This window comes from Clavelina lepadiformis, chromosome 7 (genome assembly GCF_947623445.1).
Source record: "Clavelina lepadiformis chromosome 7, kaClaLepa1.1, whole genome shotgun sequence".
In the NCBI taxonomy this organism is placed as follows: Eukaryota; Metazoa; Chordata; class Ascidiacea; order Aplousobranchia; family Clavelinidae; genus Clavelina; species Clavelina lepadiformis.
In genome coordinates this window covers 15387493-15405517 of record NC_135246.1, presented here as the reverse complement: position 1 = coordinate 15405517, position 18025 = coordinate 15387493, and the positions used below count along the sequence as shown (strand labels likewise).

The following is an 18025-nucleotide window of genomic DNA, read 5'->3' as shown; positions in this document are numbered from 1 at the left end:
AGCTTCTTTTCATTTCGATCCCCGGGGTAATACCCGACAACACCATAAAAATATCAAACTGCGGTTAATTTGACACCAACTATATCATATTGCTATAAACAGCGTCATGGACGGCAGCTTTGCGTCTTTCTCCATTCTTAATCGTACGGACATGTTACGTCGATGACCTACTTATCATCCCCATGTTCTGAAAACGACTTCGCGCCAATGTGTTTATGACGTCAAACCCTGAGTAACAAACCTCTCGGCGCAATTAGTGTTCAGTACCTTTGGAATGTCTTTAAGTTCTGTTTACTTTGTTATGCTCGCAGATACATTCCAATTCTAAAACATTAGGTTAAACACTGCGTATAGAGTAGACCTACATTCAAAAAAAATAGCAGTTTGTGCACATTTATTATAATGCTTCTGATACTACAAATATCAATACGTTGAAATAATAATAGACGACATAGGATTTGCCAGTACGTTGGTGAGAGTGAAGCATGAAAATCATTTTGAAAAATATAATTTGGTTCAACTATACAGGTTATAACCCGTATACAGAAGCACGTCATTGCAAATTAAATGATATGAACAAAAAAGACTTGCTACATAACTGATATTGCAGATTACATTAATTTGCCTATAAGCGATATACAAACAATAATATCTCAATAGCTGGAACTAAAAACTGCACGTCTCCGCATTTTCAAAGTTTAAACAACAAAGTTACTTCTAAGTGCTCGATTTTCAAGCTAAATCACTAATCAATGGGCGATGTCGCAGTTACCGCATTGTGACGAATTCTTCGGACGAGGTAGGATGGATGGCAACACAGTTGTCGAAGTCGGCCTTTGTGGCGCCCATCTTTATAGCCACGCCGAATCCTTGAAGCATCTCATCGCAACCAACACCTTGCATATGCAGACCAATGACCTGGATATGTTACAACATAGCGATATAGAAAAGATAATGGACTATAGATATTAATCTGTGTATGTGTGTGTGTTGTGGATATTTGCTAGATTATATTCATGTTTTTGAAGGGCATTGAACAGATCGAGTGTCAAGGAACGCACTGATTGATCGTTAGGAACGCGGTAGAGATGTGTCGTGAAATACTATCAAATTTAAACAAAGTATTTGGGCCTTTTGTTACAAGAAGCGGCAAATAAAAGGACGCCCTAAGAGTAAACACAGTGCCAGGGCAAGACAAAAGTTTGTTGTTTACCTTTTCGGTCGGAAGTAAGCACACGAGTTTCATGAGACATTTTTCCTTCCTCTGTGTCATTGCATAGTACATTGGGGTGAACGAGGCTTTATAGATTTTGATATTTTTGTCGCCATGCTGCTTTCGCGCCTCCTCTAAGAAAATAAAGGAACACTGCTGAATGAAAGACCTAGCGCAAACAGATCCTTATTTTGATATCAAGCCAAAGAGATGGTCGAAAGTGAATCCCCAGAGAAAAAGCTTGATGACATGCTATTTTGGAATGTATTACATACTAATAAATACTACGTAACCATAAGAAAAGTTACCCTCAGTGAATCCGATAGTTCCTATTGGTGGATGACTGAAGACAACGGTTGGAATATTCTCGTAACTCAACTTCAGATTCGTCTCATTGTTGAACAATCTGTGCGCCAACCGACGGCCGGCAGCTATGGCGACTAAAAAGAACAAGAAAATCTGTTGACTTTCGAGCAACAAATGGGCATAAAGTACCTTAAATTGTGCAAAGTTTACACGCCAGATTCCAATTAAGAATAGTATTGGCGCACAAAGTAAACTGATACCTGGCGTGAGTAATTGTTTTCCTTGCACATCGCCAACACTGTACACGCCGGGGACTGTTGTGTTTTGAAATTCGTCTACTTTTATATTTCCTTTCGCGTCTAATTCAACACCCTGTGTTGAAGAAATGTACAATGATGACGTAAAACAATTGGAAAAACGCACAGTAGTGAGGACCTTGAACTTACCACTTTGTCTAGTCCGATGTTGGTGTTTGGATTGCGACCAATTGCCCAAATCAAACACTCGACATCATTCACGACAAGTGTGCACGCGTCGCCATCTGGTGGCGAGCTTAATATGGTGACAGACAGCTTTCCAGAAGAATCCTTGACAACTTGTTTTACCTACGTAATATGTATGAATAAGCAGAACATTTAATACGATTTAGTCGAGGATTAAAGTAAAACTGAACAATTAAAAATGGAAAAAGATTATTTTATGAATTGTAGAGTTATTTGCGCTCACGTGCGAAAATTTGTCGACTGCGATTCCAGCATTTTGCATTTCAAGAGTGACGTTTTCACTGATCGCTGAATCAAAGTTGCGCAGAGCTTGGTGTCGTCTTATCACGAGTCTTGTTTCAGAGCCAAGTGCATTCAATATTCCGGCAAGCTCCACAGCAATGTAGCCAGCTCCTACTACGACCGTTTTTCTGGAAAAAGCACAACAGGTTGTAAATGCATCGCGTCCAACGTACATCATGCAAAATAAATACTCGAATCAATTTAATTATTTGTCATTGTATACAAGTTTATTAAGTAATGAAAATTATATGATTTGCAAATTACACGTAATGCGGAGAGCATTACAGAAAACACTTGCATCAGACTGCAGTTGTAGTTAAAAAACGTTTTCAGTCAAAACAACACAACAGTATTCTGCAATGTGCATTATAAAATATCTGTCGGTCCTTACTTTGGCAAATCTTCTAGGTCAAAAAATCCATCGCTTGTAATTCCTAAGGATGCACCTGGTATCTCTTCCTCTGATGGGAAAAGCGCATAACCACCTGCACATAGAATTTATAAAATATAATTGTTTGAAACATGTGTGTTAGAATGAGTTGATGGATGTTCATAACATAACACACATATATATAAGGTGTGTTTAAAAAAATTACGGAGTTTTGGGCTTAAAAACACATTTGAAAATTTTTTTTATCGCCCTCAAACTATCCCTTTAAGTGTTAACTCATAACACTTAAAGTCGTAACGGCAAAATATAGAGCTTTAAGTAACAAAATCAATTACTCTGCTAAAAAATTGCACTCCTCTGAAAAAATATCAACCAGGCTAATTTGGAGATAGCATTGGGCTCGTGACATTACAACAACCAATGTAACGTAACACACAGTGCGACTTCAGGAAAACTTTGAAGTTAAATTCATCGACTTGACTTGAGTCACAATTTTAATCTGACTCGACTTGATTCGAGTCAGAAAAAACTGGCTTTGTTAGAACACTGGTTTCTACAAGTGCTACTAGCACATTTGAAACATTTTCTACGGAATGCTACATGAAGTTTCAATATTTCACTGTTAGATTGCATTCAAAAACTTACCAGTTGCGATCAAAATATTTGGAGCAGAATATCTCTTTCCAGCAACCGATATCACAGGATAAGGGGATTTTTCTCCTGTGAAAACCCCATGGCCTTGGATGTGGGAAACTTGAGCCTAGAAATTTATAATTTAATTCAAACCACTTCAAACACGTTAATTGTTGATTAAATGAATATGATTAAGAATTAAATTCACTTAAACGAGGCATGACTTGCAGGATAATCGTGGTATGCACTAAATGAACACGACTTCTGCAGACAGGAAACGCGAGCTCATGCTGAATAAAAGCAGAATATGTGCCCACTTCCCAGCAGAACAGATCAACTGTTCTATCTTACATAGCGTTTACAGCAATAAGAAATCAACTAAATGTAATATTTTTTTTCCATTTACCTTTTCCAGATTTGCTGCATAGATGCCATTGAGTCTTTTTATGTACGCGTCCCTTTTTTCTTTAATTGTTCTAGAGAGAAAGCAATTTTAAAATATGAACATTTAGTATAAACTAGTAAGCTTTAATAAAATTATTTATCTACTTGCAGTTTGTTTACTTTCAGCAACTTTGTGGTATTTCAAAAACATTTCAACACTACCTACTCTTTATGAACATTTGTTCATCATGACATAGGATTAAAAAGCGGCACACCTAACATTTTATTTTTATAATTTCTGTGTTGAATATTATTGTCAAAGTTTGGTGATAAAATAAATATATAGTACAGCCCTGGGGCTATAAAATTTAAAATTTTCATTATGACCAAGCAAAATTAATCAAATGAATATGATTTTATCATAGATACCATATTTATTGTGGCGCATGATTTGCAAAAACCGTTAAATGTTAATGAAAGCATTAAAAATTATCCCTAGATTTGCCAACTTTTTCAGTCAGGACTCACAAACTTACAAACTGCAATTTAAAAATGGGTCATTAGCTACAAAAAAGCAATATAAGTGTGTCTTACTTCCATGTGAAAGTAACAGGCTGTGGTACTGTAAAACCATAGTCAGCGTGATCATGCAAACTTTCAGCATGACTTGCAGTGTAAAACATAACCTTCTTTGGAACGCAGCCAACATTTACCTGCAACAAGAATTATGACATAAATAAGGCTCAGGTGGTAATCTAGTTTGCCAACCGCTAAACTTTATGGTAAAACTATAGCAAGTTTACACCTTTTTAGTAAACTTTAATATCCAATATGCAAATTATGCGAAGCAAAATCCACCACATCAACCCTACTAACAACAAAATGTTAAAATGCCCTTAAAATCGTCAAGTCAAGCCTTAAAAACGTCAAGTTTTTAAGGGCTTGCATTGTAACTATGGCAGTATGATTTACCCAAACATCATCTTGATAATTTTCATTTCAATCTAATACCATAATTTTTAACTCAAAAGAAGAAATCTTTAAAAATCTGAAATTACTTATGTGAAAAAGAATCTTAAGTACGAAAAAATGAATGGAAAAGACCGAAAAGTATGGAAGTTTTCAATAACATATCATGTGCACGAAGGTTAAAACCTTTAATGAAATGACAAGATTTTCTTTGTAACTTATATGTTAATTTATGATGAAACAGCACTCAAACAACCAACTTTGCCTTCTATGTTTACAATTTCGCATGAGCATGAAAAAATTTCGCTAGCGAATTGATGAGTCTTATGGGTGCACTTTCCATCAGATGATAAGCAGAAAAAATGTCAACTATGATATTTCGATACTACAAGTACTATACTGCTAATGCTTCACATTACACCATGCCAAATTTAACAAGGCTTCTACTGTAGTTATTCACCAGATTGCAGAGTATGGCCATTTTCAGAAAGATGAGTGCACTAAACAACCAAAAATGACAAGTGCAGAGCGCAAAAACGCTCAGAAGCAATGGAAATGAGCACATAGGTGTGCAATTACACAGTGCTGTACACAGTTTCACTTATTCAATCTTTAAATCAATTGAAAATTGAGCGCACAGGAGTTAAGTGCAAAATAACACACTTTAAGTGCAGCACTAAAGCTCACATATTGAGTTTGTTTATACGCCAAACTCTGGTCTGGGTTATTTGAGCAATAGAATGGAAGTTATAACAACTCTTGATGAGAAATCTTTAGTAGCTTAGAGAGACAAAATTTTGGCACAATAGACTGCACTGCAGGGTCAAAGTACAAAATAAATTGGCATTCAAACAAAGACTTTGCTTATTTTTTTATTTTAAATCAATATGTAATTCAGAATTTTGGCATGTACATTGGTAATTAATAAGTGTTGTATATCTGCCACACATTTCACTATGGAGGTTAAACAAATTTGTTATGAATCCATGATGTGAGAACCTCAACATTATATGATATTTCAACCAGAAATTAAATTAAGTCAAATGAAACTGGTATGCCTACTTTTATGTAACATGCAATGAGGTTGCAATGGCTAGAACAATTTACAGTTTAAAATTAATAATCTATATTACTTAGTACAATACCTCTATAGTTTCAGACATTCATACATGTCATTAAACCATCCTTCATATCACAAGTACATTAAGCATGGACAAGTATAAAAATGAAACTTTCATTTTCCTTAAATAATATGAAATAATACAACCACTATCAAACAAGGGGTCTCTCAAACAGCTTGCACAGGTGCACAACCAGTTGTCACAATTTGAGTAAATGGAGCCTAGTATACAAATGCACCCTGTGGTTGTGTCTTTCTGCAAGGTAGACCCCAAAGAGGACTAAATTTCAAAATAATGGATATGTAAACAATTTATTTTGCAGAGAACTACTTACGCAGGTTCCACCCAATCTTCCATGCTCGATAATGGCAGCAGAAATGCCAAATTCTGTTGCCCTTCTCGCACTTGCTATGCCGCCAGATCCAGCTCCCAAAACTAAATAATCGACAGTTGTGATGTCCTTGCTTGATTGCATTGCACTTCGAGATATGTGTCCGCTAATAACACGAATACGTCCAAGCAACTTTCCAATCGAAGCCTGCATTCAGTGAGCAAAATCACAATTGTCACACAAACTTTGCAAAATCTGAAATGCAGAAAAAATTGCTGACTCACAATCACGCGGCATTGTTTGTGGTGATGCTTGCTGCCCTCAAACGACAAAGACAACAAGCCGCATAGTCAACGCTAACAGTAGGTTTGTAATGCATACTGTATAACTCTCCAGTTTATCGCGACTCGTAGTAATTGCCTTTGTTGTACAGTTGCAAGTTTGTACAAGTTAATTTCTTATTCATAAGTCTCTGTCATCACTGCACATCATAATCACATTAAATAGAAAATGTTTGTTTGCATTTAGTTGGTCCACTATGGTTTACAAATGCAAATGAACCAAAAATAACGAACAGGCTTGGGTAAACCAAAGTATGGGGTTTTATAGTGAAGTTACGCATTTTGTACAGCAAGTTATGTCTGTGATGCATAAACATAATTTTGAAAATCAAGCTTTTTTTAACCGGATTCCAACAAAATAATGTAAAAGCACACGATTAAAGTGCACAAATGCTATGATGATTGCGTGAGGGCGCAGTAAACGGCTAAAGGGTAAACACATTTATACTGTCTGTTGTGGTGAATAAACTTTAGAAGGTGCATTGCTCACCTCGTGTTTATCTGATTGGAAGTACTTTGTGCTTAGCAAGGCTTGCCGCTTGCTACTTTGTTTAGCATTTACAGCTTAGCATATCGCTTTATTTTCACAAAAAAGACTGGGTATGCGAATAAACGTTATGATTAAAGAAAGAAAAAATGTATCTAGGGAAGCTCGAGAAATAGTGGTACAGCATGTGAGTTACCAGTGGATCCAGATATGAGAAGCCGAGCTTCGATAGTACAAATATCACAGCACAAATAAGAGCTGAAAACGATTGAAAATATTGTTCCAAATCGGGTGAATTAAAAAAATCTTCCCAATATGAATCCTTGAAAATGGGAAGTGTTATGATGTAAGCTATTGCTGTGACGTAATTATACTATCAAGATACTTTATGTTAATGCAGGCGATCAATATTAGAATTGATATCGTTAAATTGCATCATGCAACCAAGTACGAATTAAGACAACCTTCAGCTAAACACGGTGTAATGGAATGGTTGTCCATTGCAGGGCTTCCCAAACTTTTTTGCTCGCGACCCCTTTCAAACTTCTGAAGTTTTCCGCGACCCTTCACCTTTAAATTGATTAGCAGCGCGAAATATACATTAGTCATTAGTGACATTAAGTGAGATGCAAAGACTGAATTCAAGCAACCAGTACTCAAAGCCTACTTACTACTTTACACATATGTAGGCTACTGGAAACAAAAAAGCAAACACATTTATTCTGTGTGATTGGTGCGACTGCTTTCTGCTACAAAGCAAGTCCAGCCGTGGCTCAATATATGTTAATGCTGGTCTCAAGGCGGTTTCAATGTTGATTAGGCTGGAACGATATTTTGTTTTGATTGTATTTTGTACTTCGTGTAAAATTGGTATACGCTCTGCGACCCCTGAAGTTCGTTACGCGACCCCCAGTTTGGGAAGCCCTGGTCTATTGTACCGTAACCTGTAAGGTTTAATCACTTCACTACAATGTTTGGTTGTCGAATTGTTTATTGCGCTCGATGTTATATGAGTCTCATAAGGTCGTTGTCTACTTTTGTCAACCTTAGACTTAATTGTTCACCTTAACGAATTATTGATTTGTGAAGGTGACAACAAAGTTGTCTAATTCGACACTGAACTTCTTCAAATTGAATACAACAGTAGTTTGCACAAGAATGACAACTGTATATACTGATTATATTGAAGCTTCTTTGAACGAATACATTTAGATAAAACATTGGCACAGCAGCTACAGCAAAATGCTACTGTGCTATTTTCTTAATACACGAATTGAATGAATGACTGTGACTGAATCACGTAACATAGGCATGCACAACAATGTCACGACTAAACAATGAACACGAAGTAATGACTACACTAGGCGATACAATATTCAATCAAAAACAAAAACAATGAGCAAGAAATAGGATATCACTTGACACAGAAACACAATGCTTTAGCTTCTTTGAGCAGATTCACGTTTGATGAAGGCGATTTCCGTAAACAAAACTCTATACAATGTAATATTTCCTTATGCTCACAACGGTAACAAATATATAATATTTTTGAAGAAATACTTAAATACCAGTGGATAGCCAAGCGGCGGATAGATCGATACTGCATAGGCTAAATGGTCTAATCCAGGGATGTCCAACCTTTTATTATAGTGGGCCGCATTGTCACTTGAAATAATTGAATGGGCCGCAAAACCTATTAAATTTTAAGAAAAATCGGTACATGAAGTACATACGTTTGTAGTGAAAATGACTAGCGGGCCGCACAAAAATCTCAGGTGGGCCGCACTGCGGCCCGCGGGCCGCAGGTTGGACATCCCTGGTCTAATGTAAGACAGAAAGTTAGACACGTTTCGCTAGTAAATCATTTAACCGCTGGCACAAAACGTAGGCCTATTGTAATTCCAAGGGTAGCTTTTATTTTGTTGACTGAGATATATGTGTATAGGCTAATCTAACGTCGTCTACCGCACAACCTCATCGTTTTTTATACGGTTGGTTATGTTGTTTGTTTGTTGTTGTTGTTTGCCAACGTGACAACGACCAAAATGAATGCAAAATGTAACTAAAGGGCAGACGTCCGTTGTTACAGGTAAGCATGATATCAAAGAATAATGGATAAATTTATTTTCCGAGACAACATGACTGCGGAAACTTTGCGGGAAACGCAACATGCACTAGATCACAAAGCGAGTTCATTGTATTACAACACAATTCCTTAAAATTTTCTATCTAAAGTACAAAGCTGTATCTTACTCTTTTGTATTCTATCCGGGAAGGGAGCGCATAACACATTGAATTAGATTATTACTTCATTTAAAATTGCGCCTATCGTCGGCTACAAATGCATTCAAGGGGTCGGAGTGAAAACAGAAGAAAAAACCTTTTTCAACAAAGCTCGTTCAGTGTCTGTTGCAAGGGTGTGGAAAAATACGAAGGTAGGTGAGAAAGACCAAGTAGATAATGACCATTTAGGAGTGCGCTGCCCTTTACGATTGAAAAAACAGACCAAAGAGTTAGACCAGTCGTTTTTAACCTTTTATTCTTCGTAGGCCCCCTGTTCACCAATAAATATTTTAGATTGCTAATTGCAAAACACTTTTTGCTTCATTGCTGCATGTGCAATGGCTTTCGCGCCGCTAATTTTTCAGAACAAGCACAAGCAACAAAACGTGAAAACGTTGTGTCCTGCTTTGGATCGCCTTCCCCTGCTGCTACACTACAGCTCAAGCTCAAGCTCAAGTTCACTAGTGAGGCATCTGCACGTGGCTCCCGGATAACACGTTGAATTTTAAAAGACAATACAGTAATGCAATTGACGTTTATTAGTCATTTCAACTTGGTTTAGAAACTGGGGAAACGCACAAAACACACATTCACACAATTAATATGAATTCATCCATTTATATGCAGGATAAATAACAGGTTCATTAACGCAATGAAAATACGTTTTCTATAAACTCAAACATTCACACAACTAAATTGCATTCATCACTTGAGTTGTTTTACTTGGTGTAAAGAAACCGAAGTATCAAACCGTCGAGTTATGCGAACCCTAATAAAACTAACTGGAGAACACATTAAATGTAGCCTACATAGGCTTAATTCTGCGGGAATCGAAAAAAATATGTCTCATTGGGCCAAGCTGACGAACTAAACGAAGCTCTATTACAGGCCAGTTATACTGTATTCTTTTATACTTGATTAGCCGGTGCACATTGCACACATATGTTGGTGCAAGGTTGTTAGTGTTGGTGCATATCAGCCATTTAAAATCAAATTACGCTATCCGGTACGCAGAGTTGATTTATTCCATACTGGCCTACTAAGTCTGCGGGCCAACATAGCGTAAGGTTTCAAGAAAATGTACCGTTTAAACTTTAAACATACCGACATGTTTGATAAATACTGTGTGTTTATGGCATATATGAAGATACCTATTACTACTAGTGCGAGTGTGAATGGTCATGGCTAGCTATAGTGCTTAGCATATGCTTACCTTTTCAGGAAAAATCAGGCTATAGGTGTGCTTCTGTGTAGAGTTGTGCTAACAAATAATGTATAGCAATGTAAGGCAGTTGTACCAGCAGTCCAGGACGTCAGAATAATCTTTAAGCTACTTATGCGTTTGTTTGTGAAGACTAAAGACAGTGAACTATGCCGATTCTCACTGCATTTTTTGTGTTTTAGAGTTATCAATTTTTCTAAATTTTGTTTGAAGCATTTCACTGGGCCTTATAATGTATTAAATTTCATGATCAGTTGTTTTGCTCTCATACTTTAACATGCACCCGTTTAGTGATGCTGCATCTGTTTTTTCTGGGAAAAGTATGTGGCATAATACGTGGTTGAAGTTTTAGGACATTTATATAGTTTGTACAAAATAATTGCTTATTCATCAGCCTATTTAATCACTGCACGTTACAGTGGGTCCACTACAATTTACAAAACGCAAATAAACTAAAAGTAACCAACCGGTTCATAAAAGCATGTGGGGGTTCATAGGGAAGTTACACAATTTGTGAAAATAAATATATCTGCAATACATAGGCTAAATACAACTTTTTCGTCAGTGAGCAAGGAAACGAATATAAAAGCGCACGATCAAAGTGCGCAAAACCTTAATCGATTGCGTGAGGGCGTAGCGAACAGTTAAAAGGTAAACACATTTCGTACCGTCTATTGTGGTGAGGATGCGTTGCTCATCTCATGTTTATCAGATTGGAAGTATTTTGCATCGAAAATATAGGTTACGACGCACTAAGGATTTAAAGTTGTGCAGTTGTGCTCAAAGACCACCCACCATCCAGATCCAAGTACGTGACCCAGCATGGAAATGTAGACGCGTCTAGCATATGGCTTCCAGAAAATGTTTTCAATGTCTGTCACAGTTAAAGAAGACTGTTCGGCTTTGCTTCCAAGAATGAGTATTGGATGATATTCAGTTTCAGGCGGATTTCCCGCCTGCCAGCAAATTTCTGAACCGTATGTCATTTGTGGTGAAGGGGCGATTGTTTTGCTGTTAGATGGGGGATTGATGAATAAAACTAACTTCCTACGCGTTGCGTTGTTTTTGCTTGATTAATTTCTTCATTTAAAATTAAACGTATTTTTTATATAGGGTAAATAACTTAAAGCTTACCTGAGCCACTTCAAGTCAAAACAAGTTAGCCTATAAATTTTTAAAGCTAGAATTATTTTCATTTGTTCTGGTTAATTTTAAATAATCTTTGTATTCGTCATTAGTTCAGACAGTATAGCGTCATTAGCTGTTTTTAATCGGACCAACTGAATCAAATTTGTTTGATTACGTTTCACCAAAGCTGCAAGCCGGAGGCCACGTTAAGGCAATCCTGAAAGTTTAGCAGCAATTCAAATGATGAAGCTCTTAATTTGTTTGATTTTAATTTCTAACGGCATGATAACCATGCAGCAGGAGCCAGGTGGGCAGTTAGATTTCTCTGCTTTTACTTATCACGATTTTAATTTTTCAAAGCGCGAACAAACACCGGTACTTAGACAAAATTTCTTTTCCAGCAAGTGACTTTGAACATGAGGGTTGTTTCAGCTATTCCAAGGATTTCATGTACAATGTCGACCCAGGAACTGGACACAAACGTTTGGCTACAGCGGCTGATGCGAGAAGCGACGAAGCAGCTAAAACCTCTTGCTTTGACGTTGCAAACACGCACCATATTAAATATTTCGGAATCCATAACAAAACCTGCCTGGTTCAGTTGTCCGATAAAACAAGGTATAGGCCTATATAGTTATTTTGGAAATGGAATAAAAATTAGTTACTTTCATGCAGACGTTATCAACGTTGACTGGCTCGATGTTCTTTGTAGATTTGACAAAAATGGTGAAGATTATTCCTGTGTTAATGGAGTGGGAGGGCGTACTGGCGTTGATATCTACAGGAACCTTCAGTACGGTAAAAAAGTTTTCGTAAAAGCGACATTATAAGTAAAAGCGTCCAAGTATAGAACTAACAGTGGTGCAAAATTGGTTATGTTTTATCTCTTTTCTGTTGAACGTGTATAAAAATTACACACTATTCACAACAAGGTTTTCTTGTTTTTAGACCCTACATCCGTGGAGCAGCCCATCAAAGGTATTTGTATGACATAACTTTTGCATGATGGGAGGTATAAGTTGTTGACAGGAAGACCGGTTCGTAATATACTTCCGCCCAAAAATATTGCGTCAGACCCACACATCCTGCAAAGAATCCTTTTTGTTTATTTTGCCCGGACTCTGGGCACCAATTGTTTAGCTAGAGATTAATTTTTTGTATTCGTTACCAAAAGCATGTATGACAATTAATCTTTACTACGTCACATCCTGGGTTTAAATGTGATTAATTGGGGGTTAATTAATCAAATACAGGCTGTAACTTAACAAGGACGATCTTTTGGTTACAGTTAGACTCTGGTTGTAAACAAAACAGCCCCGTTAACAACACTGGGTTATAACAGACTAATATTCATAAACCTAATTGATCAGTCTTAAATTCAAATTAAATTAACTTTTGCAGGCAATCACGAAGGCAAAGAGTACACTATCCTAATGTATCCCGCTTTAAACTTTGAACACGCTAATATCTTATGCGAGCAAGAAGCAGAAGAGTTGGCTCAACTTGAATCATTGAATGAAATCGAGTTTTCAAAGACTTTGTTCCAAAACGTAGCTGATTGGAGAAAGAAAACATTCTGGGTCGGAGCGAGCCGAGACCAGGGTAAGATATTTGATTTTTTTTCGATATTTTACGGTAACCTGAAATATTTTATTTCTATTTCCTTTCAGGAAGTAGATTCTATTGGGGAAAGACCAAAGTTGCTCCAGTCTATTTGACTGGAACCGATCAAAACTGGGCAGACAATCAACCCGTAGCAGCAAGCGGCAACAACACCAACTGTGTTGCCATATCTGGTTTAGATAACCTGAAGTGGATCGCCGACGACTGTGGGTCTTTCAGTAATTATCCACTCTGTGAACAGTTTTATCATCACCATGATGACGGTGGGTAATGAGTATTGACAATTACTTGTGTAAAGATGCCGTATAAAGTTAACATCATGCACGTTTTAAGCTTCCCGACTTTGCTACTTTTATCCTGTTCGTTGAGTGTTTGTAACCTGCGAGCATAGGCTATATCTTGTAACGCTTTGCTACAAAAATAAGGCTATAGCATTACTTATTTTCGCTCGCCATAGTCAATGGCGAAAAAATAAACGAAACTATAAAGCTTAAAATAACAGGAAAAATGTTTTCATTTTAAAACAAAAATAAAGATGATGAAACTCAAGGTGTTGTTTTGGATCAAGGCGACCCAAATGTTGATGAAGAAATAGAAAATAAGGACAATACCGGGTTGGGAACCATCGATTGTCCTCTAGGGCAAGTTGCAAACACCGATGGAAACTGCATTGACGGTACAAATCTGTCTGAAGTTTTAAGTAAAAACTTGACTATTTTTCCAGGGCTTAAAGTACCAATCGATACCTGTCTATCTACTGCTGGTTCATGAACATTCAAAAAAACTTGTTCCAAATTTATGTTACAGAACCAGGCGCCGCATCACAAGACATTCAAGCCGGCGATGCCGCTGTGCAGTCGTCTCAGCAAGATCCTTCGAGCCAGTGCTCTCCAGGCTATCGCCTCTCAAAGTATGGCGGTTGCATCGGTTAGTTGCGTTCACAATACAATTGTAATATGCTTTATTTGGATCGTATATTACAGCTCGTTTTGTCGTTTGTTCAGATATTGACGAATGCGCCGGGAATCCTTGCGGATATGGCTGGTGCGAAAATGCACCAGGATCATACAAATGTGTTTGTTGGCGTGGTGTGAGATGGGATGCTACAAAGTAAAGAATCAGTTTCTTGTTTGGTCGACTTTGCCATGTCATTACTTCCATTTTGTGTTAGGCTTGGTCATTTCTTGTGTCTAATCCAAAATGTTGTCATTGTCAGTACTAAATTTGAGTTTGCTGATTTACCTGCGTTTTTCCGGTTTAGAAAAACTTGCGTTGACATCAACGAATGCGACGATCCGACCTCTTGTGTCGGAGGCTCTTGTGAAAACTTTATGAGGACCTACGCTTGTCGATGCCCGCGAGGGTATCACTTGAATCACGCCAATACAACTTGTGTCGGTAATATACTGTCAATTTCTCAAATCTGTTTTGTTTTTGTGTTGTTTTTCCATGCAAATTCCATGTCACAATGTTACACATGTTAGACACCGACGAGTGTGCGAATCACGAAGACATCTGCCACATAAACGCAAGATGCATTAACTTGGCCGGCGGTTATAGGTGTGAGTGTATGAAGCAATTTATTGGAGACGGTATCACCGACTGCAGGCGTAAGTATACCCAACAAGCATGGGGAAAACTATCAGTAGCTTTCGTAAGCTGAACAAATTTCAAGTGTTGTAATCAAGATTAAATATATCCTGTCACGTTTATCCCAGGAAATATCCGTTTATACTTCCCCCGTTACCTGTTATGTGTCACGCAACGCACTGTTACTCGTCTGTAGACCTCATAGCTTCCTGTTTTTCATAACCTGTTTGGAGTTAAATGTTTTTTTGCAGTCTCAGCCCTTGCAAGATCGAGTTTTCAAGTCACCTGTCATCCTAATTTGATGAAGATCAAAGTCGAGCCCTGGGTCATTCAAGTCTACGGTTTGCTTACCTTGAGAGACACAAAATGTGAGGGCGTTAAAAAAACAATTGGAAATAGTGAATACTGGGTGTTTTCAATCAGACATTTTTTGGCCGACTGCGAAAATATGATACAGGTAAAGCTATTCCGCAAGCATTTTCATAGTACTGAATTATTTACTTTGATTTTACAGATACAGCCTACCTCGCTAAATCTATTTATTTAATTCATGCACTTTACTGAAGCACACGTTACGATTCAGCAATAACTTATCAATTCAGTTCTTTTTCTGTTGACCACATTAAAACTAAAACTTATATGATTGTACATTCATTGAACCCTATTTGACTTAATATTTTTAACAATGGTTTCCATATTATCAAATTCATAGAAAAATGAAACGCATTTCATCTACTCAAACGTCCTCACCAACAAGAAATCAATCAGCAATGGTGGTGGTGTGTCATCTGGCAATACTCTAGAAGCGCGCTGGAGCTGCGCGTTTAAATCTAAGAACTTGCCGACCACATTGCAGAGTGGTCATGAAATAGCGTGAGTGAATGAATATACAGTGCCTAACTTTATCACAACTGATAAGCACTACTCGGTTGTCAAATTAGACTTTTTCATTGAAGATACCAACAAATGCTTTTTGTAACGGAACAAACCTCAAACCCACAATAATGCTTCGTATGTTCAATGCAGTTTTATTTTGCAGGGGCGTTGGGTTTGTAAACTTTCACTATGGACAACCCAACCGTAATGGCGTATTTGAAGGACCCTACAGAGCTCCGATGAGGATACCAGAAGGTGGAGACGTAGTTGACGGGAGTCCAACTGTTTATCCTGATCTTTTGGACGCTGCTATGGGCCCTTCTAACTACAGTTTAGATGGGGAAGTACCAGACGATTTTGTACCGGAGAGAGCTCCCGTTCTGGAAGGAGTTGAAATTGCCGGAATGCCCATTTTACCCCCGGTTACTCTGCCAAATGGCACAGTGGTTATTCCCGGTAAAAACTACCCCTTACCGAAATTTATAAGTGACCTGCTTCCAGATATCGACAGGGATGAACAACCCGGCATTAGAGTGCTAGATGCATCGTGAGTTAGCTGTTTAATTTTTCTTCAAACGTTACTTCTTCTCCGCAAAAGCTAATTTATTTTGCAAAGTTTTACAACAGGATAAAAATTTTTATTGTCTTGTAATAACGTCTATCCATATTCGACCAGGTCACATGATCTTAACAAGCTGGATGGAGTAGGGAAGTATTTAATTTACATGTGGCCTTACACTGATGAAACCTACCTGCATATTGAAAGAAAAACAATATACAAAACCCGTGACGTTCTGCACATTCGGGTATGAACCATTTAGCGCTTTGAAATGTTTTCGTATAATCAGGAAACCGCAACTCAATCAAAGCTGAATATGGTCGACGCTGTAGTTGGCAACAAAACTAATGGAAACCATGGCTATACGGTGCCACTATTCATCATACATTCATTCATTCAAACTATTCATCATTCGTAAGCTTGTGCATGTTACATTTGCAGGCATTTGTTAGTACTACGGATACCCGGATCTCTGTAATAGCAACCAACTGCTGGGGAACACCTCTCAGTAACCCATCTAGCTTGCCCTCGATACAGCTAATATCGAATGGGTTCGTACAGAAACATGCAGTGCACAATATTTTGTAGCGATTTTACCAGAACGCAGTATTAATCATACTGTTTTTATCTCCAGTGATTTGTTGATTTGATGTGATTTGGTTTTATGAAATTTTATTTATCGATATTTTTCTTCCAGTTGTGCCGTCCCAGATGTACTGCAAAACTCGATCGAGGTCTTCAGTAACGGAGAATCGAGGGCCGCAGACTTTAAGACACAAATTTTTAAATTTAAAGGCCACAACACAACCTTCATACACTGCCGTGTTGACCTATGCGATCTCTCCAAACACGACTGCCGCCCGGTATGTCAGAATGACCGTCTCAGGTGACAAAAACTGCGCTTTACTATTTTTAACATTTGCCTGTTTTGATTAGCGATGCTCTGAGACGCTCAATCGCCGAAAACGACGATCAGTTGACATGGAGGTCGAAAAAACATTGTTTGAACTTAGCAATAACAGTCTGGGTCACGAAAGAATCACAATTGGCCCGTTCTACATCAACTACCACGAAGGTAAACTTCTCCAGCAATGAGTGTTGTAACAACACGCAACACTGTTGTTAAGACTATTGATCATTAACTTAAAGCTATGACATCGCTCGGTCAATTGTTACGTTATTCTATTGATTCCATTATGCAGACGAAACCGGTGCAGAAGAGCAACAGAATTCGCCATTGATAATCGTGATTCCAATCGTAGCCTCCGTTGCTCTCATTGTTATTGTTGGAATAATTGTTTTGGGCTGCGTGCGCTGCCGCGCGATGAAGCAGGAGAGAGCTCCCAAGAGAAGGGTCGCTAAAGTGCACGAGGAAAATCTTCTTGCATAGAAATCGAAGGACTGTTTTGTGAATTTTTGAATCTTTGCTTTTGTCGTGTTTGTAAATTGCTATTGTTTACTAAAGAAGGTTCATGGTTTTCAAGGGTATTACTTTTGTGTTAACGTTATTCTACTGTACATAAGACGGGAAAATCCTCTAACGTCGGTTTGAAAAATAATGCAAACGCAAACTAAAACCTGTTTTAGGGAAAAAAGTTTAAAGAATGAGTAAAAGAGGTTTAATAAAAACACAATGAAAGTGCTTTATTGTTTAATTGTTTCCACTTTCTTCTGCTCCGTACGCTTTGTTAACTGCTGTTGTAACTTGTAAGTATATGTTTTGCTGCACAAATGTTTTTTGTCAAATAAAAATCTGACAATTCCTTGTTGGTATGATTATTTT

The 18025-nt window shown here is 37.7% G+C and overlaps 2 protein-coding genes across 3 annotated transcripts; one reads left to right on the top strand and one right to left on the bottom strand.

The window, feature by feature from the left end:
* Positions 1–377: 377 nt before the first annotated feature.
* LOC143465831 (glutathione reductase-like) lies at positions 378–6396 on the bottom strand. Its single transcript, XM_076964328.1, has 11 exons — positions 6137–6396; positions 4307–4425; positions 3735–3804; positions 3341–3455; positions 2696–2789; positions 2246–2432; positions 1966–2124; positions 1780–1891; positions 1522–1653; positions 1214–1347; positions 378–918 (listed from the first exon to the last, which is right to left on the bottom strand). Exons 1-11 carry the CDS (start codon positions 6344–6346, stop codon positions 769–771), a joined length of 1482 nt encoding a protein of 493 aa, XP_076820443.1. The 5' UTR covers positions 6347–6396; the 3' UTR covers positions 378–768.
* A 4500-nt stretch (positions 6397–10896) lies between these two features.
* LOC143464889 (uncharacterized) lies at positions 10897–18007 on the top strand. Of its 2 annotated transcripts, none has more exons than XM_076962929.1 (19): positions 10897–11901; positions 11996–12212; positions 12307–12392; positions 12543–12572; positions 12996–13196; positions 13265–13480; positions 13786–13893; positions 14025–14144; positions 14222–14327; positions 14479–14615; positions 14702–14827; positions 15059–15264; positions 15520–15680; positions 15847–16230; positions 16360–16489; positions 16684–16793; positions 16940–17105; positions 17179–17317; positions 17445–18007. In XM_076962929.1, the coding sequence occupies exons 1-19, from the start codon at positions 11835–11837 to the stop codon at positions 17630–17632; spliced, it is 2898 nt and encodes a 965-aa protein (XP_076819044.1). In that variant the 5' UTR covers positions 10897–11834; the 3' UTR covers positions 17633–18007. The 2 variants fall into 2 exon arrangements, with proteins under 2 accessions (XP_076819044.1, XP_076819043.1); XM_076962928.1 differs by having other exon boundaries at positions 10902–11901; positions 13753–13893.
* Positions 18008–18025: the final 18 nt, after the last annotated feature.

What these genes read in the sequence shown, in the direction of transcription:
- LOC143465831 (XM_076964328.1), bottom strand. Translation starts at nt 6,346, where the DNA reads ATGCAGGCTTCGATTGGAAAGTTGCTTGGACGTATTCGTGTTATTAGC. An exon ending in GAAGATTGGGTGGAACCTGC is followed by an intron (nt 4,426 to 6,136) that starts GTAAGTAGTTCT and finishes TTCTTGTTGCAG; the next exon opens with GTAAATGTTGGCTGCGTTCC. An exon ending in AAATATTTTGATCGCAACTG is followed by an intron (nt 2,790 to 3,340) that starts GTAAGTTTTTGA and finishes TTCTATGTGCAG; the next exon opens with GTGGTTATGCGCTTTTCCCA.
- LOC143464889 (XM_076962928.1), top strand. Translation starts at nt 11,835, where the DNA reads ATGATGAAGCTCTTAATTTGTTTGATTTTAATTTCTAACGGCATGATA. An exon ending in CTACAGGAACCTTCAGTACG is followed by an intron (nt 12,393 to 12,542) that starts GTAAAAAAGTTT and finishes TCTTGTTTTTAG; the next exon opens with ACCCTACATCCGTGGAGCAG. An exon ending in AAAGTATGGCGGTTGCATCG is followed by an intron (nt 14,145 to 14,221) that starts GTTAGTTGCGTT and finishes TCGTTTGTTCAG; the next exon opens with ATATTGACGAATGCGCCGGG.